This window comes from Argopecten irradians, chromosome 7 (assembly GCF_041381155.1).
Source record: "Argopecten irradians isolate NY chromosome 7, Ai_NY, whole genome shotgun sequence".
NCBI classification, from domain to species: Eukaryota; Metazoa; Mollusca; class Bivalvia; order Pectinida; family Pectinidae; genus Argopecten; species Argopecten irradians.
In genome coordinates, this window is record NC_091140.1 from 3,335,186 (window position 1) to 3,351,967 (window position 16,782).

The window sequence follows — 16,782 nt, forward strand, 5'->3', positions numbered from 1 at the left end:
TTGTTCACCTCGCGGGACAGACAAGTCCTGTACGTTATCTACTGTGAATCGGCGATAGTAGGCCCTCCTTACTTGTTTCAAAATATCAATGAAACGGAATCCTAGAATTGTAGCTTTACAATACTTGTAATAGATATCTCTAATATTTATTGAAGTGTTTGAAACAACCATATAAATATAAGCTAACATTTAGAGAGCGGTAAACGTTTATAGTAGTGGGCCTACCTGTGTCTGTACATGTTCCTCGAAACGACGTTCCGATACATTTGAAAATCACCAAAATCCGGAAATAATGTCATGATACTATGTAAACATCCATGTATTCAAGTAATTTCAAACGTGAACTGATTAAGTAGAACTCAAGTGATCACAAAATCGAAGAAACTGTCTGTTTGTCACACCTCCTTGACACAGGCGGTTTGAATGCGGACGCCGCGTCACAACTACGTTAAATATCCTGCCACGTTATGAATTGTGTAAGCGTGTGTAATAATACGAAGCAAAAGATTAAAACCAAACTGCTTTGCACCATGGTGTTTTTTACAACAGATAAATATAACGATTTATAGTTTCATACCGGGAAAACACCAGATATATGCTTCATCAGACGGAACTCATTTTATTTGTATGTTCATTGATAAATTGGCGGGAATTTCCGCCACTTCGAGTGGCTGTTCCAAATGCCCGTCGGAACCAAACGATATAATCCAATTTAAGTCTTATAAATGTCATAAACACTATAAAGTGTAAATTTTGAGCTATGAAAATAATAGTTCAGACTGTAAATATAAGGATTAAAGTCTCTCTCTGGTGGTTCTATCGAAGGATAAAGTTGAGTAGGGTATCAATATTTGTTTCATGGACCGCTTCGCGGTCCATTCCAAATATCGATACCCTACTCAACTTTATCCTTCGATAGAACCACCAGAAAGAGAATTTAATCCTTAAATATTACGTGCAGAGGAAATTTTCGCGCTAAAACGTCCTTCATGTAATTAGCATATTTCCCCTTACATAGATTTCCATATTTTACAGAAGGTATGTCAGTAGTGTAATATTATAAGACTCTTTCATATGTTGATATGAAGGATAGGGATATTCTACCCGAGGGTCACAAAATGTAGTAAAACCCGAGGCTTGCAGAAGGTTTTGCAACATTTTGTGATCCCGAGGGTAGAATATCCCTATCCTTCATATCCACTTATGAAAGAGCTTTTTTTTTTCATACCTCGACGTTTTATTGCAATTTTACAACTATAATATCCCGCCATTTTGAAATTAATTCGTAGAAATCAACAACTGAAAGTCAATTTTTCATACTGTGATATTTTCAACAAAAATTCCGTTGTATGCATCTTTTACAGTAAAACCAGTCAAGTTTGTGAAAAAAATGTTCAAATTTTAACGAGGAAATAGAAATTTTGTTGACGCCGTGACGTCACGAGGCTTTATTGCATGGGTACCCATGCAATACACACAGCCTCAGGCAGCATGAGTGTATTGCCCTAAACCAGCCAGTATTACACCCGTAGGTATGAAAGAAAACCTGAGCAATTTCTATTGGGTATGCCTGGCTGGAAATCCAATGTGACGTCATGACAGAAGCAATGAAGTGACATTGAGAAAAAATTTAAGATGTGACACCAGGGATTGAAGTAAGACGAGACAAAATGGGCACCTCTGTTTATCTAATATCACCCTAATATCATAACTGTTGATAAAACTGTTGGCAATATTGACATGCAGGGTGGAACTGCTGGAAGAGCTGCTGGATTTTGAGATGAGGATATTTCTCGGAATAGAAATATAACACATGTCCCAGTTTTACATCCTTTTGGATCAATTGCTCGTTTAATACTTGGTGGAAGTAGGAGCTTCCTGTTGGGTTCTTGTTATTTGTCCTAAGAAACAAAACAAAAATTAATTAATTAAAAAAACCAAGTATTTTAATTCTCAATGATGTCATAACTATGATAATAACAAGACACTCATTATGGCCAAAATTCACCGACTGTCGATACTCACATGCCCTCTACAGTATAAACTCTCTAAAATTCACTGACTGTCGATACTCACATGCCATCTACAGTATAAACTCTCTAAAATTCACTGACTGTCGATACTCACATGCCATCTACAGTATAAACCCTCTAAAATTCACTGACTGTCGATACTCACATGCCATCTACAGTATAAACTCTCTAAAATTCACTGACTGTCGATACTCACATGCCATCTACAGTATAAACTCTCTAAAATTCACTGACTGTCGATACTCACATGCCATCTACAGTATAAACTCTCTAAAATTCACTGACTGTCGATACTCACATGCCCTCTACAGTATAAACTCTCTAAAATTCACTGACTGTCGATACTCAATGCCATCTACAGTATAAACCCTCTAAAATTGCCCGAGTGTCGTTACTCACATGCCCTCTACAGTATAAACTCTCTAAAATTCACTGACTGTCGATACTCAATGCCCTCTACAGTATAAACTCTCTAAAATTCACCGACTGTTGATGCTCACATGCCCTCTAAAGTATAAACCCTCTAAAATTCACCGACTATTGATACTCACATGCCCTCTAAAGTATAAACCCTCTAAAATTCACCGGCTGTTGATACTCACATGCCCTCTAAAGTATAAACCCTCTAAAATTCACTGACTGTTGATACTCACATGCCCTCTAAAGTATAAACCCTCTAAAATTCACTGACTGTTGATACTCACATGCCCTCTAAAGTATAAACTCTCTAAAATTCACCGACTATTGATACTCAATGCCCTCTACAGTGTAAACTCTCTAAAATTCATTGACTGTTGATACTCACATGCCCTCTAAAGTATAAACCCTCTAAAATTCACCGACTATTGATACTCACATGCCCTCTAAAGTATAAACCCTCTAAAATTCACTGACTGTTGATTATATATACTCACATGCCCTCTAAAGTATAAACCCTCTAAAATTCACGGACTGTTGATTATATATACTCACATGCCCTCTAAAGTATAAACTCTCTAAAATTCACTGACTGTCGATACTCACATGCCCTCTACAGTATAAACCCTCTAAAATTCACTGACTGTTGATACTCACATGCCCTCTAAAGTATAAACCCTCTAAAATTCACCGACTGTTGATACTCACATGCCCTCTAAAGTATAAACTCTCTAAAATTCACTGACTGTCGATACTCACATGCCCTCTACAGTATAAACCCTCTAAAATTCACCGACTATTGATACTCAATGCCCTCTACAGTGTAAACTCTCTAAAATTCATTGACTGTTGATACTCACATGCCCTCTAAAGTATAAACCCTCTAAAATTCACCGACTATTGATACTCACATGCCCTCTAAAGTATAAACCCTCTAAAATTCACCGACTGTTGATACTCACATGCCCTCTAAAGTATAAACTCTCTAAAATTCACTGACTGTCGATACTCACATGCCCTCTACAGTATAAACCCTCTAAAATTCACTGACTGTTGATACTCACATGCCCTCTAAAGTATAAACCCTCTAAAATTCACCGACTGTTGATACTCACATGCCCTCTAAAGTATAAACTCTCTAAAATTCACTGACTGTCGATACTCACATGCCCTCTACAGTATAAACCCTCTAAAATTCACCGACTATTGATACTCAATGCCCTCTACAGTGTAAACTCTCTAAAATTCATTGACTGTTGATACTCACATGCCCTCTAAAGTGTAAACCCTCTAAAATTCACCGACTATTGATACTCACATGCCCTCTAAAGTATAAACCCTCTAAAATTCACCGACTGTTGATACTCACATGCCCTCTAAAGTATAAACCCTCTAAAATTCACCGACTATTGATACTCACATGCCCTCTAAAGTATAAACTCTCTAAAATTCACTGACTGTCGATACTCACATGCCATTTACAGTATAAACTCTCTAAGATTTTTAACAATATTGTTAACCAACAGCTTTACAAATTAAATGGAAATTTCTTTCTAATATATATGGTGTAGATGTTATTTCATCTAGATAAAAATCGTGAAAGTAAATTGCACAGTAAAGAAATCTGGTTGACAGTACTATCATTCACAGAAAACTGTAACTGTAATGCACAAATGAAACAGTGAGTTGAAAATCTATTGTTCTTAACCTACCTTACTGATTTGAGATAATCAACCCAAGTTCCAGTCTTGTATGGAGGTTTGTATGGAGTTAAGATCCATTTGCATACACCAAACCAATTCTGCTCTTCACGGTTGTCACCACTTAAAAGCATGTCTAATTCTGAGAAGAAAGCAAATGCATCCCTTTTTTCTTGATAGTGACTGAATGTTACACATTCATCAGCATCTGTAAAATAATGACACATCAAGTATAAACAAATGAAAATTAGTTTCTAAATCCAAAGAGGAAGAACCTCGGGTCTTAATAGCCACATGAGTGTTGACTTTTTATGGTCTTTTTTGGAATGTAACAACTAAAATAATGTCAGCACCAAATTTATATTGAAACTATGTGTATGCAAATGTATATATATAGTAAAATTGACCTCCTTCCTCAGACGAAAACCTGATACTCAAGTAAAATGAAATTCACATTTTTTGTCAAGGACCTTAAAACCCTTAGATCTATAAAGAGTACCATACTTCTACCACATTATGGAGTCAAAAACGAAGTTTTTTGACATAATTGTCACTTTGATGGCTTTTGATTCTTACCAAGCAATTAGTCTCTGGGGTTAACTTTGGAGATATTATCATTCACAATTTTGATTAACATTGGCCATGACTAGAATTGGTCACTGGAAACTTCATCTCAGGTGACTTTAAAACTAAATAAATCGGAGAGATCTTGGCACTCACCATTGAATGAACACTATCAGTCATATCAAAGAGGAATATTTTCTTTGCTTATCTGTTCTTTGCTTTTTCCGGTTTTACACTTGATAACATAGAAACTACCGAGAAATGATTGCTAATCAATTTTGGTAAAATTCAGGATGTGGTGGTTGTATATATCTGTAAATGATTTTTTCCGGCAGTCTAAAATTGATAGCTACACCACTATGGATTGAGAAGAAGTTAAATACAAAATTAGAGAAAGATCCCTTCAGGACTTTCTGGGAATGTACAACAAGCAAAGATTGTCAAACCCATGATCACCAGCTGTCAGCCGATCATTCCAACAAGATGCCAAAAGGGCCTGTAGCCCTATTCTGGTATGTTAAGCCAAGTAATGTTATAAGTAAGGTTATAATTTAGTGAATAAATCTTCAAGGATTTTAAAGCATTACCGCTACTTTTCCCCTATTGGGCCTAGCCTCAAGGGGAACAGAGTCAAAATTTAAACACTAGATCTGTTCACCTTCACCAAAGAATGTTTCTGGCCAAATCTGGTAACAATCCTTTCAGAAAGGATGGCGGCTTATCGGCCGTCTTGTTGACCGATCGGCCTCAAAATACAATATGCACAACTACGGCCATAGGGAAACCTGCCAATAAAATTTGAGAACGAACCCTTTAGTACTGTCTGAGAAATAGCGATAACAAGAAATGTTAACATATTGACAGAAGGACGAACGGTCGATGGACCATGGACGAAAGGCGATTTGAATAGCCCACAATTTTTACTCATCACAAATTTTAGTAATATTTACCCCCAGTGTTGCTAATTACGAATTTTTGGTGTAATAAACAATTTATGTCCACCAGTGAGTGTGATATGAAGGTATATTTACCCTCAGATGTAATATTTCCCTCAGACAAGCCCTCCGGAAATATTACACCTTTGGATAAATAAACCTGAATATAACACATCCACTGAGGCCATAAATGCATATCATGTATATCCCAAATAAGAGTATCAGTATGTATATTATCTACAAGTAGTTACCAATTTCTTCTGATATGACTTGTTGATATGGAGCCTGTTTAGGATGAATAGCCCCATCTTGGAGTTGACCGGCCCCAGTTTGTTGACCCCGAGTCTGTCTTTGGTTATTTCCAGCCCCATCTTGGAGTTGACCGGCCTCAGTTTGATGACCCCAAGCCTGTCTTTGATTATTTCCAGCCCCATCTTGGAGTTGACCGGCCCCAGTTTGATGACCCCAAGCCTGTCTTTGATTATTTCCAGCCCCATCTTGGAGTTGACCGGCCCCAGTTTGATGACCCCAAGCCTGTCTTTGATTATTTCCAGCCCCATCTTGGAGTTGACCGGCCCCAGTTTGATGACCCCAAGCCTGTCTTTGGTTATTTCCAGCCCCATCTTGGAGTTGACCGGCCCCAGGTTGTTGACCCCAAGCCTGTCTTTGGTTATGTCCAGCCCCATCTTGGAGATGACCGGCCCCAGGTTGTTGACCCCGAGCCTGTCTTTGGTTATGTCCAGCCCCATCTTGGAGTTGACCGGCCCCAGGTTGTTGACTCCAAGCCTGTCTTTGGTTATTTCCAGTCCCATCTTGGAGTTGACCAGCCCCAGTTTGATGACCCCAAGCCTGTCTTTGGTTATGTCCAGCCCCATCTTGGAGATGACCGGCCCCAGTTTGATGCCCCCAAGCCTGTCTTTGGTTATGTCCAGCCCCATCTTGGAGATGACCGGCCTCAGCTTGGTGACCCCAAGCCTGTCTCTGAATTGGATCAGGTGCTGCTTGGTTCATTGCCAGAAAACCAGACGAAGGTGATGTAAATTCCAAGTCACTTATTTTAACAGCCTCAGATTCTGGGTCCTCAAAGTGCTTCAATGCTGCCAACCCTTGCTCACATTCTATAAAAGGCATGACTTCGTGAGTCTCCAGTTCTATGTGTCTTTCAGGTGGCACATTTTGTTGAACAGGTAAATCCACCAAACGAGAATCAGCTCCTTCAGGCTCATGTCTGGATCCTAAAAATAATGAACGTAATCGTAAAATTGACCACAGAATTTCTAAATGAAACATAATAACGAGATCAGCAAAAAGAAACCTCAGACTAATTAACATGATCAGTTTAGTAGGTTGAGATGAACAACTGAACTAACACCCCCTGTTACCTCTTATTTCTGACCATTCAGACTATGTTCCAATGGTAACTGTTATTGAAGCATGCCATGTGTCAAATTATAGACATCCATATGTTACAATTTTGAACAAAATTGGTCGAAAAGTTAACAAGTTATTGGCCATTTTACAAAACCTGTGTGTAGTGACGTAGACCTGGTTACCATGACAATCAAAATTTCTGCAAAACTAGCACAATTCTTACAAACCATATTCCCATTCCCATAAGGATATATTGGGTAAAATTTGGTTACAATTCAAATGCATCAAAATGTGATAAGTGATATCACATGTGAAATGAATGATCCAACAGATGACATTTCCCTGGGTACATGGGTTTCAGTGGGGCTATGAATGGACAGGAAACACAACACATTACGTTATTATAAGCTTATAAGGATTTTAATACATACACCTTGATATATACCTACCCAACAAATCCTCATCAAAATCTGAGGGTGTTAACAGTTCAGCAGATGGCAGTTTTAACGTTTCAGTACTCGGCAGACATAAATCGACATCAGATAAGGGCTCATCATTATCACCATCACCTCCGGATAAAGGCAGATTCCTTCCTAAGTTCTGATCACTCTGTGTTGGTAGTGGTTGTTGGGATCCAGACTCATGTTGAGTTGTGTTAGAAGTGCTCAGGTCACTGTCTGTAATTTAACATCAAACAATAACACATGTTTTTGGGGTACTCCTCCATATTATTTTATTATGTCTTGAGTTTGTCGTTTTATTCGGAATAAGGAGTACAGTTAACCAAATTTTATTCGCAGCTATTTAATTTCGCGAATTCCATTTCAAACCAGGTTCGCGGAGATTTACTTTCGCAGATCAGACAATCATTCTACTTTCATTTCTTTTCCTGACATAAAGTATTTATATAGGGATTGAATGTATTTTTCTAATTTTCATAGCGCCCATGAATAGAACGCTGTCTACATACCCCGTGGAGCGTGTTAGCGCTCCTCCGAAGATATGTAGATAGCTTCTGCTATTCATAGCCACTATGAAAATAAGAAAAATACATACATGCCATATTTTTCTAGGGGTGGAGAGGGAGATTGATAACCATTTAAAGGGATTTTGGTCTCAAAAGAGGGAGGTATACGCGCGACATATATGAATAAATTAAATATCTGCTTTTTTATGATGAAATTCTGCATTCATATTGAATTTTACTGAAATAAAGGAATGTGTGGTTTTGCAAAAGTAGTCACATCCCAGTTCTGGAGCAGTTTTATTGTTCGAAATATTAGACTGGGCTTTTTAATAATCTTTCACAATAACGGATAATTAACTTAAATAAAGTTCTAAATTTACAAGCACTAAATTAAAAAAAAACACAGAATCGTTACAGTAGTATTCAAAATGTAATTTAATCTGAGAGAGAAAAAAAGTAAATTTCTTTTTAATTTTATTTATTTAAATTCAGTTACTACTGATAATTTTTTATTATTAATATTTTTTTTTCTAAAAATAAATTCACACAGAAATTCTAAAAAAAATAATACTTTTTCCATTTTTAAAAACGTGGTTATTAGGAAATCCGGAAATTCTATTAAATCCGGAACATCTATTACAATTACCCAAAATGGCGGCCATTACGATTGCAAAGTTTGTGACATCCATCAAATACAGATAGGCCTATTTAACATTAAAAACGTGAGTAAATCATTCACAGTTGTAAGCAGTATTTGTTTTGTTGTAATGCTCACTAGCTGTAGTCATAAAATTTATTGAAAGGCCAGCTGATTGTCTTCTAGGCAGCCGATCCGCTGCTTGACTTCAGTTTACCTAATACACAGACGTGAGTGAAAGTGACACCACAAGCCAAGGTGGAAATAGCCCAAGGCTGCTAATTAGGGCCACTTGGGTGTTGGTCAGGGGGTCAGGGAGTGGTTACTCTCGTGCTAAAATTAACCTAGCATGTACACAAATGTGGCAACGAAAATAAAACGGAGGGGTTTATAGAAATCGGGAATTTAGACTCTCCTGCCGGGAGACAATAAAAGGCTTTAAAATACGGGAGGTTTTGTCTCACGCCGGGAGGTATGGCATGTATGAAAATACATTCTATCCATATATTTACATTAGAATGATTTATGAAAGTAAAATTTTTTTAAAGGTTTTAATATTATATTTAAAATTATGACACCCATATACGACGAGAAACGAGATTAATGGAACAGCTGGATGACGAAGTCGTTCCAAAACGTCGCGTTTTCAAGCTTCAGCCTTCCGGTCGATCTTTTTTTGCAAATGTTTGTTTGTTTGATTAATTAACGTCCTATTAACAGCCAGGGTCATGTAAGGACGGCCTCCCATGTATGCTGTGTGTTGCGTGTATGTTGTGCGAGGTGAGTGTTTTGGGAGACTGCGGTATATTCATGTTGTGTCTTCTTGTATAGTGGAACTGTTGCCCTTTTTATAGTGCTATATCACTGAAGCATGCCGCCGAAGACACCAAGCAACACACCCCACCCGGTCACATTATACTGACAACGGGCGAACCAGTCGTCCCACTCCCTGTATGCTGAGCGCTAAGCAGGAGCAGAAACTACCACTTTTATAGACTTTGGTGTGTCTCGGCTAGGGGACAGAACCCAGAGCCTTCCTCACAGGGGCGAACGCTCAACTCAAGGCCAAAAGTGAGGCGGTGCCAAGGGAGGCATTAGGAAAGATAAAGTCAGTTAGGAAGAAGAGAAAAGATAAGATCCTAAATTTAGTCGCCTTTTACGATCATGCAATAGGGGCAGCAGGTACAATTCTAACGCCCTACCTGACAAACGATAAACAAGAAATATAGTTAAAATAAGATTTGATTGACTTATTACAGAAAACCTTAGTTGATTCTATGTCAAGAAACAACACATTAGATATTCATAGTGTTTTCATAGTGTTTTCATAGGTAAATGTTTGTTTTGGACAGTTGGTTGATTCATATACTCAGAATGTAAGGTATTACAGATCTATTTTTGTGAAACAGATTATAGCCGTTTACCTACGTTTGTAATTAGTAGGTATCTCATTCGTAAGCGTTAATCCTTATACAAACACGTACACTACGATAGAATAGAACTCACGATCACACACAAATAAACAATGGAATCTGCCAGTATTGGCGACGATTAGTATGCCTTGAGTTGTCTTTGGGTAAACATATGAAAAGAATCTGACATCCCCAGGTAATTTCAAAATTCCATTTTCAAATTTCAAATTATGAATGTGTGGGCCAACAATTGTAGTTTAATAATAGATTGCGGATTTTCTAGAATACCTTTTACACCCTGCTACATCAGCGTAATAGGATATTTTCTAGAACACTTATGACACCCTACCTGTCTGGGATGGCCCAGTCTGGGTGCTGGGAATAGAGATGGGGCCACTGCCCATTAGAGAGAAGGAGAGGGATGCTGGGGTACTCTCACCACCCTGCAAGTCCACATTATCCAGCAGACCCTGTTTCTCTTCTTCTTTTTCTAACTTTGCTGCAGCTTTAAAACAGACATTTGATACATTTCCCTGTTACCAATATAGATAGGTAAGATAACTGGATGACTATAAATCAGAACACAAAACCACTAAATACACATTTCTCCATCCATATAATTAAATTTTTCATTAATGAAATTTAAGGTAAATATCAACAAGAGATCCCAGAAGGATCTTGATGCTCACCAAAAAATGATCTACGTCTGACAATGGAAAGATGGATCTTTTCTCTGCTTTTCAAACTTTTACTATATACTACATATGAAATTTGAGAAAGATCTTTTTATTACTTTCTGAGAAATAGCGGTAACAAACTTCAACTATCAAAATCCAAGATGGCGGACTGTCGGTCATCTTGTTGATTGATCAGTCCAAAAACGCAATATGCATAACTAGGAACCTAGGGGAACCTGCACATGAAATTTGAGACAGATCCCTTCAGCACTTCCTGAGAAATTGCCGTAACAAACTTCAATTGTCAAAATCCAAGATGGCGGCATGTCAGCCATCTTGTTCACCGATCAGTCTGAAATGCAATATGCACCACTAGATCCCTAGGGGAACCTGCACATGGAATTTGAGACAGATTGCTACAATAATTTCTGCGAAATAGTGGTAACGAACTTCAACTATCAAATTCCAAGATTGCGGACTGTCGGCCATCTTGTAGACCGATCAGTCCAAAAACGCAATATGAATAAATAGGGACCTAAGGGAACCTGCACATGAAATTTGAGACAGATCCCTTTAGCACTTTCTGAGAAATTGGCGTAACAAACTTCAATTGTCAAAATCCAAGATGGCGTCCTCTCGGCCATCTTGTTCACTGATTGGTCCCAAAATGCAATATGCGCAACTGGGACCACAGGGTAACCTGCATGTGTTCTGAGAAATAGTGGTAACAAGAATTGTTAATGGACAGAAGGGTGGATGGACCACGGACCACAGACGAAAGGCTATTTGAGGAGCCAAACCATCTGATAATGGTGGGCTGATTAAATTTTAGTCATCTTCAAAATGTTGAACTTTTAGCAGCACATATATGTTAGCAGACACCAAGGGTTGATGAGTGTTTACCTGCTGTGAAAGGAGTAATTTCTTCTGCATCAGAGCTGTCACCATTGCTCTGACTAGAGGTATGGACAGACAATATTGTACGTGCATTGGATTGCTCGTCATCCTCTACAGGTTCATCAGATTCAGGAGGAAAAGGTATTGCCTCAGAACCTGATCCAATTGATGGCATTTGAACTTTTTTAAATAGAATAAAGTTAAATATGTTATTCTCAAGTATTTCTGTTAATATGTAGACAATACATGGTTAACACCTTACAATACAAGGTTTATTTTTCCTAGAATGCTACGTCTACATAAAGTAGGTCTAGAATATTTTCTTGTGCAAAGACAATTATAATCTATCTACTCAAAGTTCATGAGCAAATGAAACAGGATTTATTAAGTAGTTTCACTGAGTACAACTTTAGTAGAAAATTATTTAATAAGTAACCATTCATGAGATGTTTACCAGCTAATTCTGTTGATTTCCTTAGAAGCCAGCTCTGATATTTCTTTTTGCATTTTCTGTAGCATATCCAGGCCAGTGGTGCCATCAACAGCACAAACCCAACTCCTGATAGTGTTGGTATCAAAGCTGAAATAACAAGAAGACATTTAGAAGTCTGAAATGTGATTCAGACCAACATGCTATGTTTTTGTTAGGGAACTAATTTCAAGCAACCAATACTCATATACCTAGTTGTGATTTACAATAAAGCTAAAGTTCCCCGAGGGAAAATCTCCTAAAAAGTACCTAAAAACTGACTCAAAATCGGGACAAAGAGGTGGAAGTCTTGAGTATTGCACTTTTTATAACAGAATTAAGAAAGAATTACATTTTTGAGAGCTACTATACCGTAATTTGCTGGTGATATGAAGGCCACCTACTTAAGAAATAAATGATGGGATTTTAAGGGAAGGGTTCTTAGGTGCCAATATATATATATAGCTGGTAGTTCTCTGGTTATCTGCTGATGTGGGCTATCTGTGGAAATTATCACGTAAACAGAACAAATATACAGCCTTTAAATTGTAAGCTATTTTAAAGACACACAAACTAGCAGGTGAATACTCAATAGCTGAGGTACACTCCACAATATTGAAGTATTTTCACATGTACGATCAAATAAAAATATGCTAATGACTTTACATATATTTAAATAAACCTAATGTTCCCCTCTTCAAATGAAAGCATTATAGCATATAGACTCACGTGCCATTATTAGCACGTATAGCAAACTTTAAAAGGAAAACATCAATGTATAACCTGCGGACAATCTGTCTGTACACGTTATCTGGAATTTATTTGACAAAATCATAGAACATGCCTGATTTGCTTCCCGCGGGCTATACTCTGATGCGGATAATACGCAGAAAATTACGGTACTGGGTACTAGTACATTGTAATTTGAACTTTGATCTTATCTGGATTAATTTGAACTTTGCCTTACCTTGATTGATTTGAACTTGCTGTGAGTTCCATTTGCGGATTTATACCAGTTGTACTAAATTGATGTGGCACCACCAAATGAAACGCGTTTGGATTTTTCCATAATGGTGGCACCCATATGAAAAATACACTTTGAATATAAAACCCAAGAATTTTCAGTGTTAGCAATAAAATGGATATAAAAGTAATAACTAAATAGTTTAGGAAAACTTTGAAATAAATAATCAATGTTATTTTATCAGACATAAATGATGTCTGTCTTGTTTTCAACATAGAAAATATTTTGATCACAAATGAAAAATCTCAAGTCCGCCATCTTGGACTCAAAGTGGTATGCTTTTGAAAAAGAACCACTTGTACCAGTACAGTTCTGCTGGTATGGCGCATTCCATTTGAGATGCAACAGATTTGTATCGATACAATTGGTACGAATCTGCAAATGGAACGCATAGCTGGAGTAATCTGAATTTTGGCCTTACATTGATTGATTTGACCTTTGACCTTACCTGGATGTACTGTAAGCCCAGTGTCCTCATCCTGACTGGTTCCATTGACAGGTCGGCCAGTACTGTTTTGAAGGATTTGTGTTGATGATTTTGTTGGGTCATCTGTAGGAACTGTGGTCACATCTGGTTTTTAGAAAGGACACTATATATATTTATATAAAGTAGTTATAAGGTATTAGTTCATCACATGATAATTACTAGGAATGCGATTGGATAACAGCCATGGTCTATTTTGCGACAGTTCTCTGTCCTTCTTGACTACGGGAGACTATACCTAACTACGGGAACTATACTAAAGTATAGTTCCCCGGGAATGAGCACGCGACCAAATGTATGACGTCATAATGAATGTCATGTGACGTACTAAATCTATTATGGCCCTTTCCCTCGGGAACAGTTCTCCTATAGTGTTGTCTGGCGAGGTATAGTGCCCAAGTCTTCGACTCGGGGACTCTACCTCGCCAGACAACACTATAGGAGAACAGTTCCCTCTGGAAAGGGCCATAATAGAATAGGAGTTTCTGATCATACAAAATCAGATACACAGCTCACATAACTTTGTTTTAGTATGGATAAATACTAAACAGATGTAGTATGTAAGTTACAACACAGTAAAATTGCTAAACATTTAACATTTTCTCAACATGTCATGTACAAAATGTGTTGGAATGGGCATTTGAAGTGCTGATAGATATCCACATTATGTAAAACAAAATCTACCATCTAGTAGCCTACAAAAATTTTACTTCAAGTTATACAGACTTTAAGTATGATTTTTGTCATTCAGACCAAACATATTGTTTGTATTTTTTAATTATAGAACTTTCCAAGGCTAATTAAAGACTACAAACAATCTAATTTAACCTGGAGAGCTTTTCATTGGCTGGATATTCATTGTGATGTCATGACTTGAGCTTGTCTTGAAATTTTATTTTTTGCTTTCCAAGGCTAGCAAATATAAAAATATTTTAATTTTGTTTCATCAATCTTCTTTAAAATAAACACTACTTAAATTTCCTACAGAGTAACTTGTCTAATCTGGATGTCATTGGGACTGGCATATTTGGTCAGAATAACCAGGTTTCCAGATAATACAGGTTTTAATTACTATAATGAAGAAGGAAAATGCTATGAAATTATGCCAGCATACATAGGGATTTGGATTACATAAGAGCCAGTTTTGGCAAGTTATATATGTACCATATATATATATATATAAGAAATAAAAACAATAACGACTGACTAGTGAGCGCTTTCGCCCCATTCAAGGGAGCTCTTCAGACTGTTTCAAACTGACTGAGCTCCCTTCAATGGGACGAAAGCGTTCACTAGTTGGTCGTTATTGTTTTTATTTCTTATAGATTTCGTCCGTTAGGATTTTTCTTTAAATGTATCATATATATATATATAAGAAATAAAAACAATAACGACTGACTAGTGAGCGCTTTCGCCCCATTCAAGGGAGCTCTTCAGACTGTTTCAAACTGACTGAGCTCCCTTCAATGGGACGAAAGCGTTCACTAGTCGGTCGTTATTGTTTTTATTTCTTATAGATTTCGTCCGTTAGGATTTTTCTTTAAATGTATCATATATATATATAAGAAATAAAAACAATAACGACTGACTAGTGAGCGCTTTTGCCCCATTCAAGGGAGCTCTTCAGACTGTTTCAAACTGACTGAGCTCCCTTGAATGGGGCGAAAGCGCTCACTAGTCAGTCATTATTGTTTTTATTTCTTATAGATTTGTCCGTAAGGATTTTTCTTTAAATTTATCAGCACATGGCTCTATTACCTGGAATAATGAGGACACAAATAGGTGGCAGCACAGTCTCATTCCATCGCCTGTCCTCTCCACATCTCAATGCCCTGTTACCCTGGGTAAGGTGGAATCCAGCCTCACATTCAGATATACATGTCTGGTAAGAGGTTCCTATCAGTTCTCCATGTGGCCAGCACCTGTATGTGCCATTATTGAAAACAGGCAGTGGGTCACAACCTACACAAACAAAACAGGCAGTGGGTCACAACCTACACAAACAAAATATACAAAACAGGCAGTGGGTCACAGCCTACACATACAAAACAGGCAGTGGGTCACAGCCTACACCTACAAAACAGGCAGTAGGTCACAACCTACACAAACAAAACAGGCAGTGGGTCACAACCTACACAAACAAAACGGGCAGTGGGTCGACACAACCTACACAAACAAAAGATACAAAACAGGCAGTGGGTCACAACCTACACAAACAAAACGGGCAGTAGGTCACAACATACACATACAAAACAGGCAGTGGGGCACATTCTACACAAACAAAACAGGTAGTGGGTCACAGCCTACACATACAAAATAGGTAGTGGGTCACAGCCTACACAAACAAAACAGGCAGTAGGTCACAACCTAAACAAACAAAACAGGCAGTGGGTCACAACCTACATAAACAAAAGATACAAAACAGGCAGTGGGTCACAGCTTACACATACAAAACAGGCAGTGGGTCACAACCTACACAAACAAAACAGGCAGTGGGTCACAACCTACACATACAAATGATACAAAACAGGCAGTGGGTCACAGCCTACACATACAAAATAGGTAGTGGGTCACAACCTACACAAACAAAACAGGCAGTGGGTCACAACCTACATAAACAAAAGATACAAAACAGGCAGTGGGTCACAGCCTACACATACAAAACAGGCAGTGGGTCACAACTCATACCAAACAGGCAGTGGGTCACAACCTACATCAACAAAACAGGCAGTGGGTCACAACCTACCATCAACAAAACAGGCAGTGGGTCACAACCTACAAAAAACAAAGATACAAAACAGGCAGTGGGTCACAACCTACACATACAAAACAGGCAGTGGGTCACAACCTACAGAAACAAAAGATACAAAATAAAACAGGCAGTGGGTCACACCTACACAACAAAACAGGCAGGGGTCACAACCTACACAACAAACAGGCAGTGGGTCACAACCACAAACAAAACAGGCAGTGGGTCACACAAATACAGCAGTGGGTCACAACTACACATACAAAACAGGCAGTGGGTCACACTACATAGTACACAGGACACAAACAAAACAGGCAGTGGGTCACAACCTACACAATACAAAACAGGCAGTGGGTCACAACCTACACATACAAAACAGGCAGTGGGTCACAACCTACACAAACAAAAGATACAAAACAGGTAGTGGGTCACAACCTACACAAACA

The 16,782-nt window shown here is 38.1% G+C and overlaps 1 protein-coding gene across 1 annotated transcript; it reads right to left on the reverse strand.

Moving 5' to 3' along the window:
• Positions 1-867: 867 nt before the first annotated feature.
• LOC138327299 (uncharacterized) lies at positions 868-15,560 on the reverse strand. The gene is made up of 9 exons (XM_069273278.1): positions 15,346-15,560; positions 13,552-13,674; positions 12,065-12,190; positions 11,617-11,790; positions 10,386-10,541; positions 7,470-7,697; positions 5,901-6,884; positions 4,163-4,358; positions 868-1,901 (listed from the first exon to the last, which is right to left on the reverse strand). Exons 3-9 carry the CDS (start codon positions 12,147-12,149, stop codon positions 1,706-1,708), a joined length of 2,019 nt encoding a protein of 672 aa, XP_069129379.1. The 5' UTR covers positions 12,150-12,190; positions 13,552-13,674; positions 15,346-15,560; the 3' UTR covers positions 868-1,705.
• Positions 15,561-16,782: the final 1,222 nt, after the last annotated feature.

What these genes read in the sequence shown, in the direction of transcription:
- LOC138327299 (XM_069273278.1), bottom strand. Translation starts at nt 12,149, where the DNA reads ATGGCACCACTGGCCTGGATATGCTACAGAAAATGCAAAAAGAAATAT. An exon ending in GACTGGGCCATCCCAGACAG is followed by an intron (nt 7,698 to 10,385) that starts GTAGGGTGTCAT and finishes GTTAAATTACAG; the next exon opens with ACAGTGACCTGAGCACTTCT. An exon ending in AGTCATATCAGAAGAAATTG is followed by an intron (nt 4,359 to 5,900) that starts GTAACTACTTGT and finishes ATTATTTTACAG; the next exon opens with ATGCTGATGAATGTGTAACA.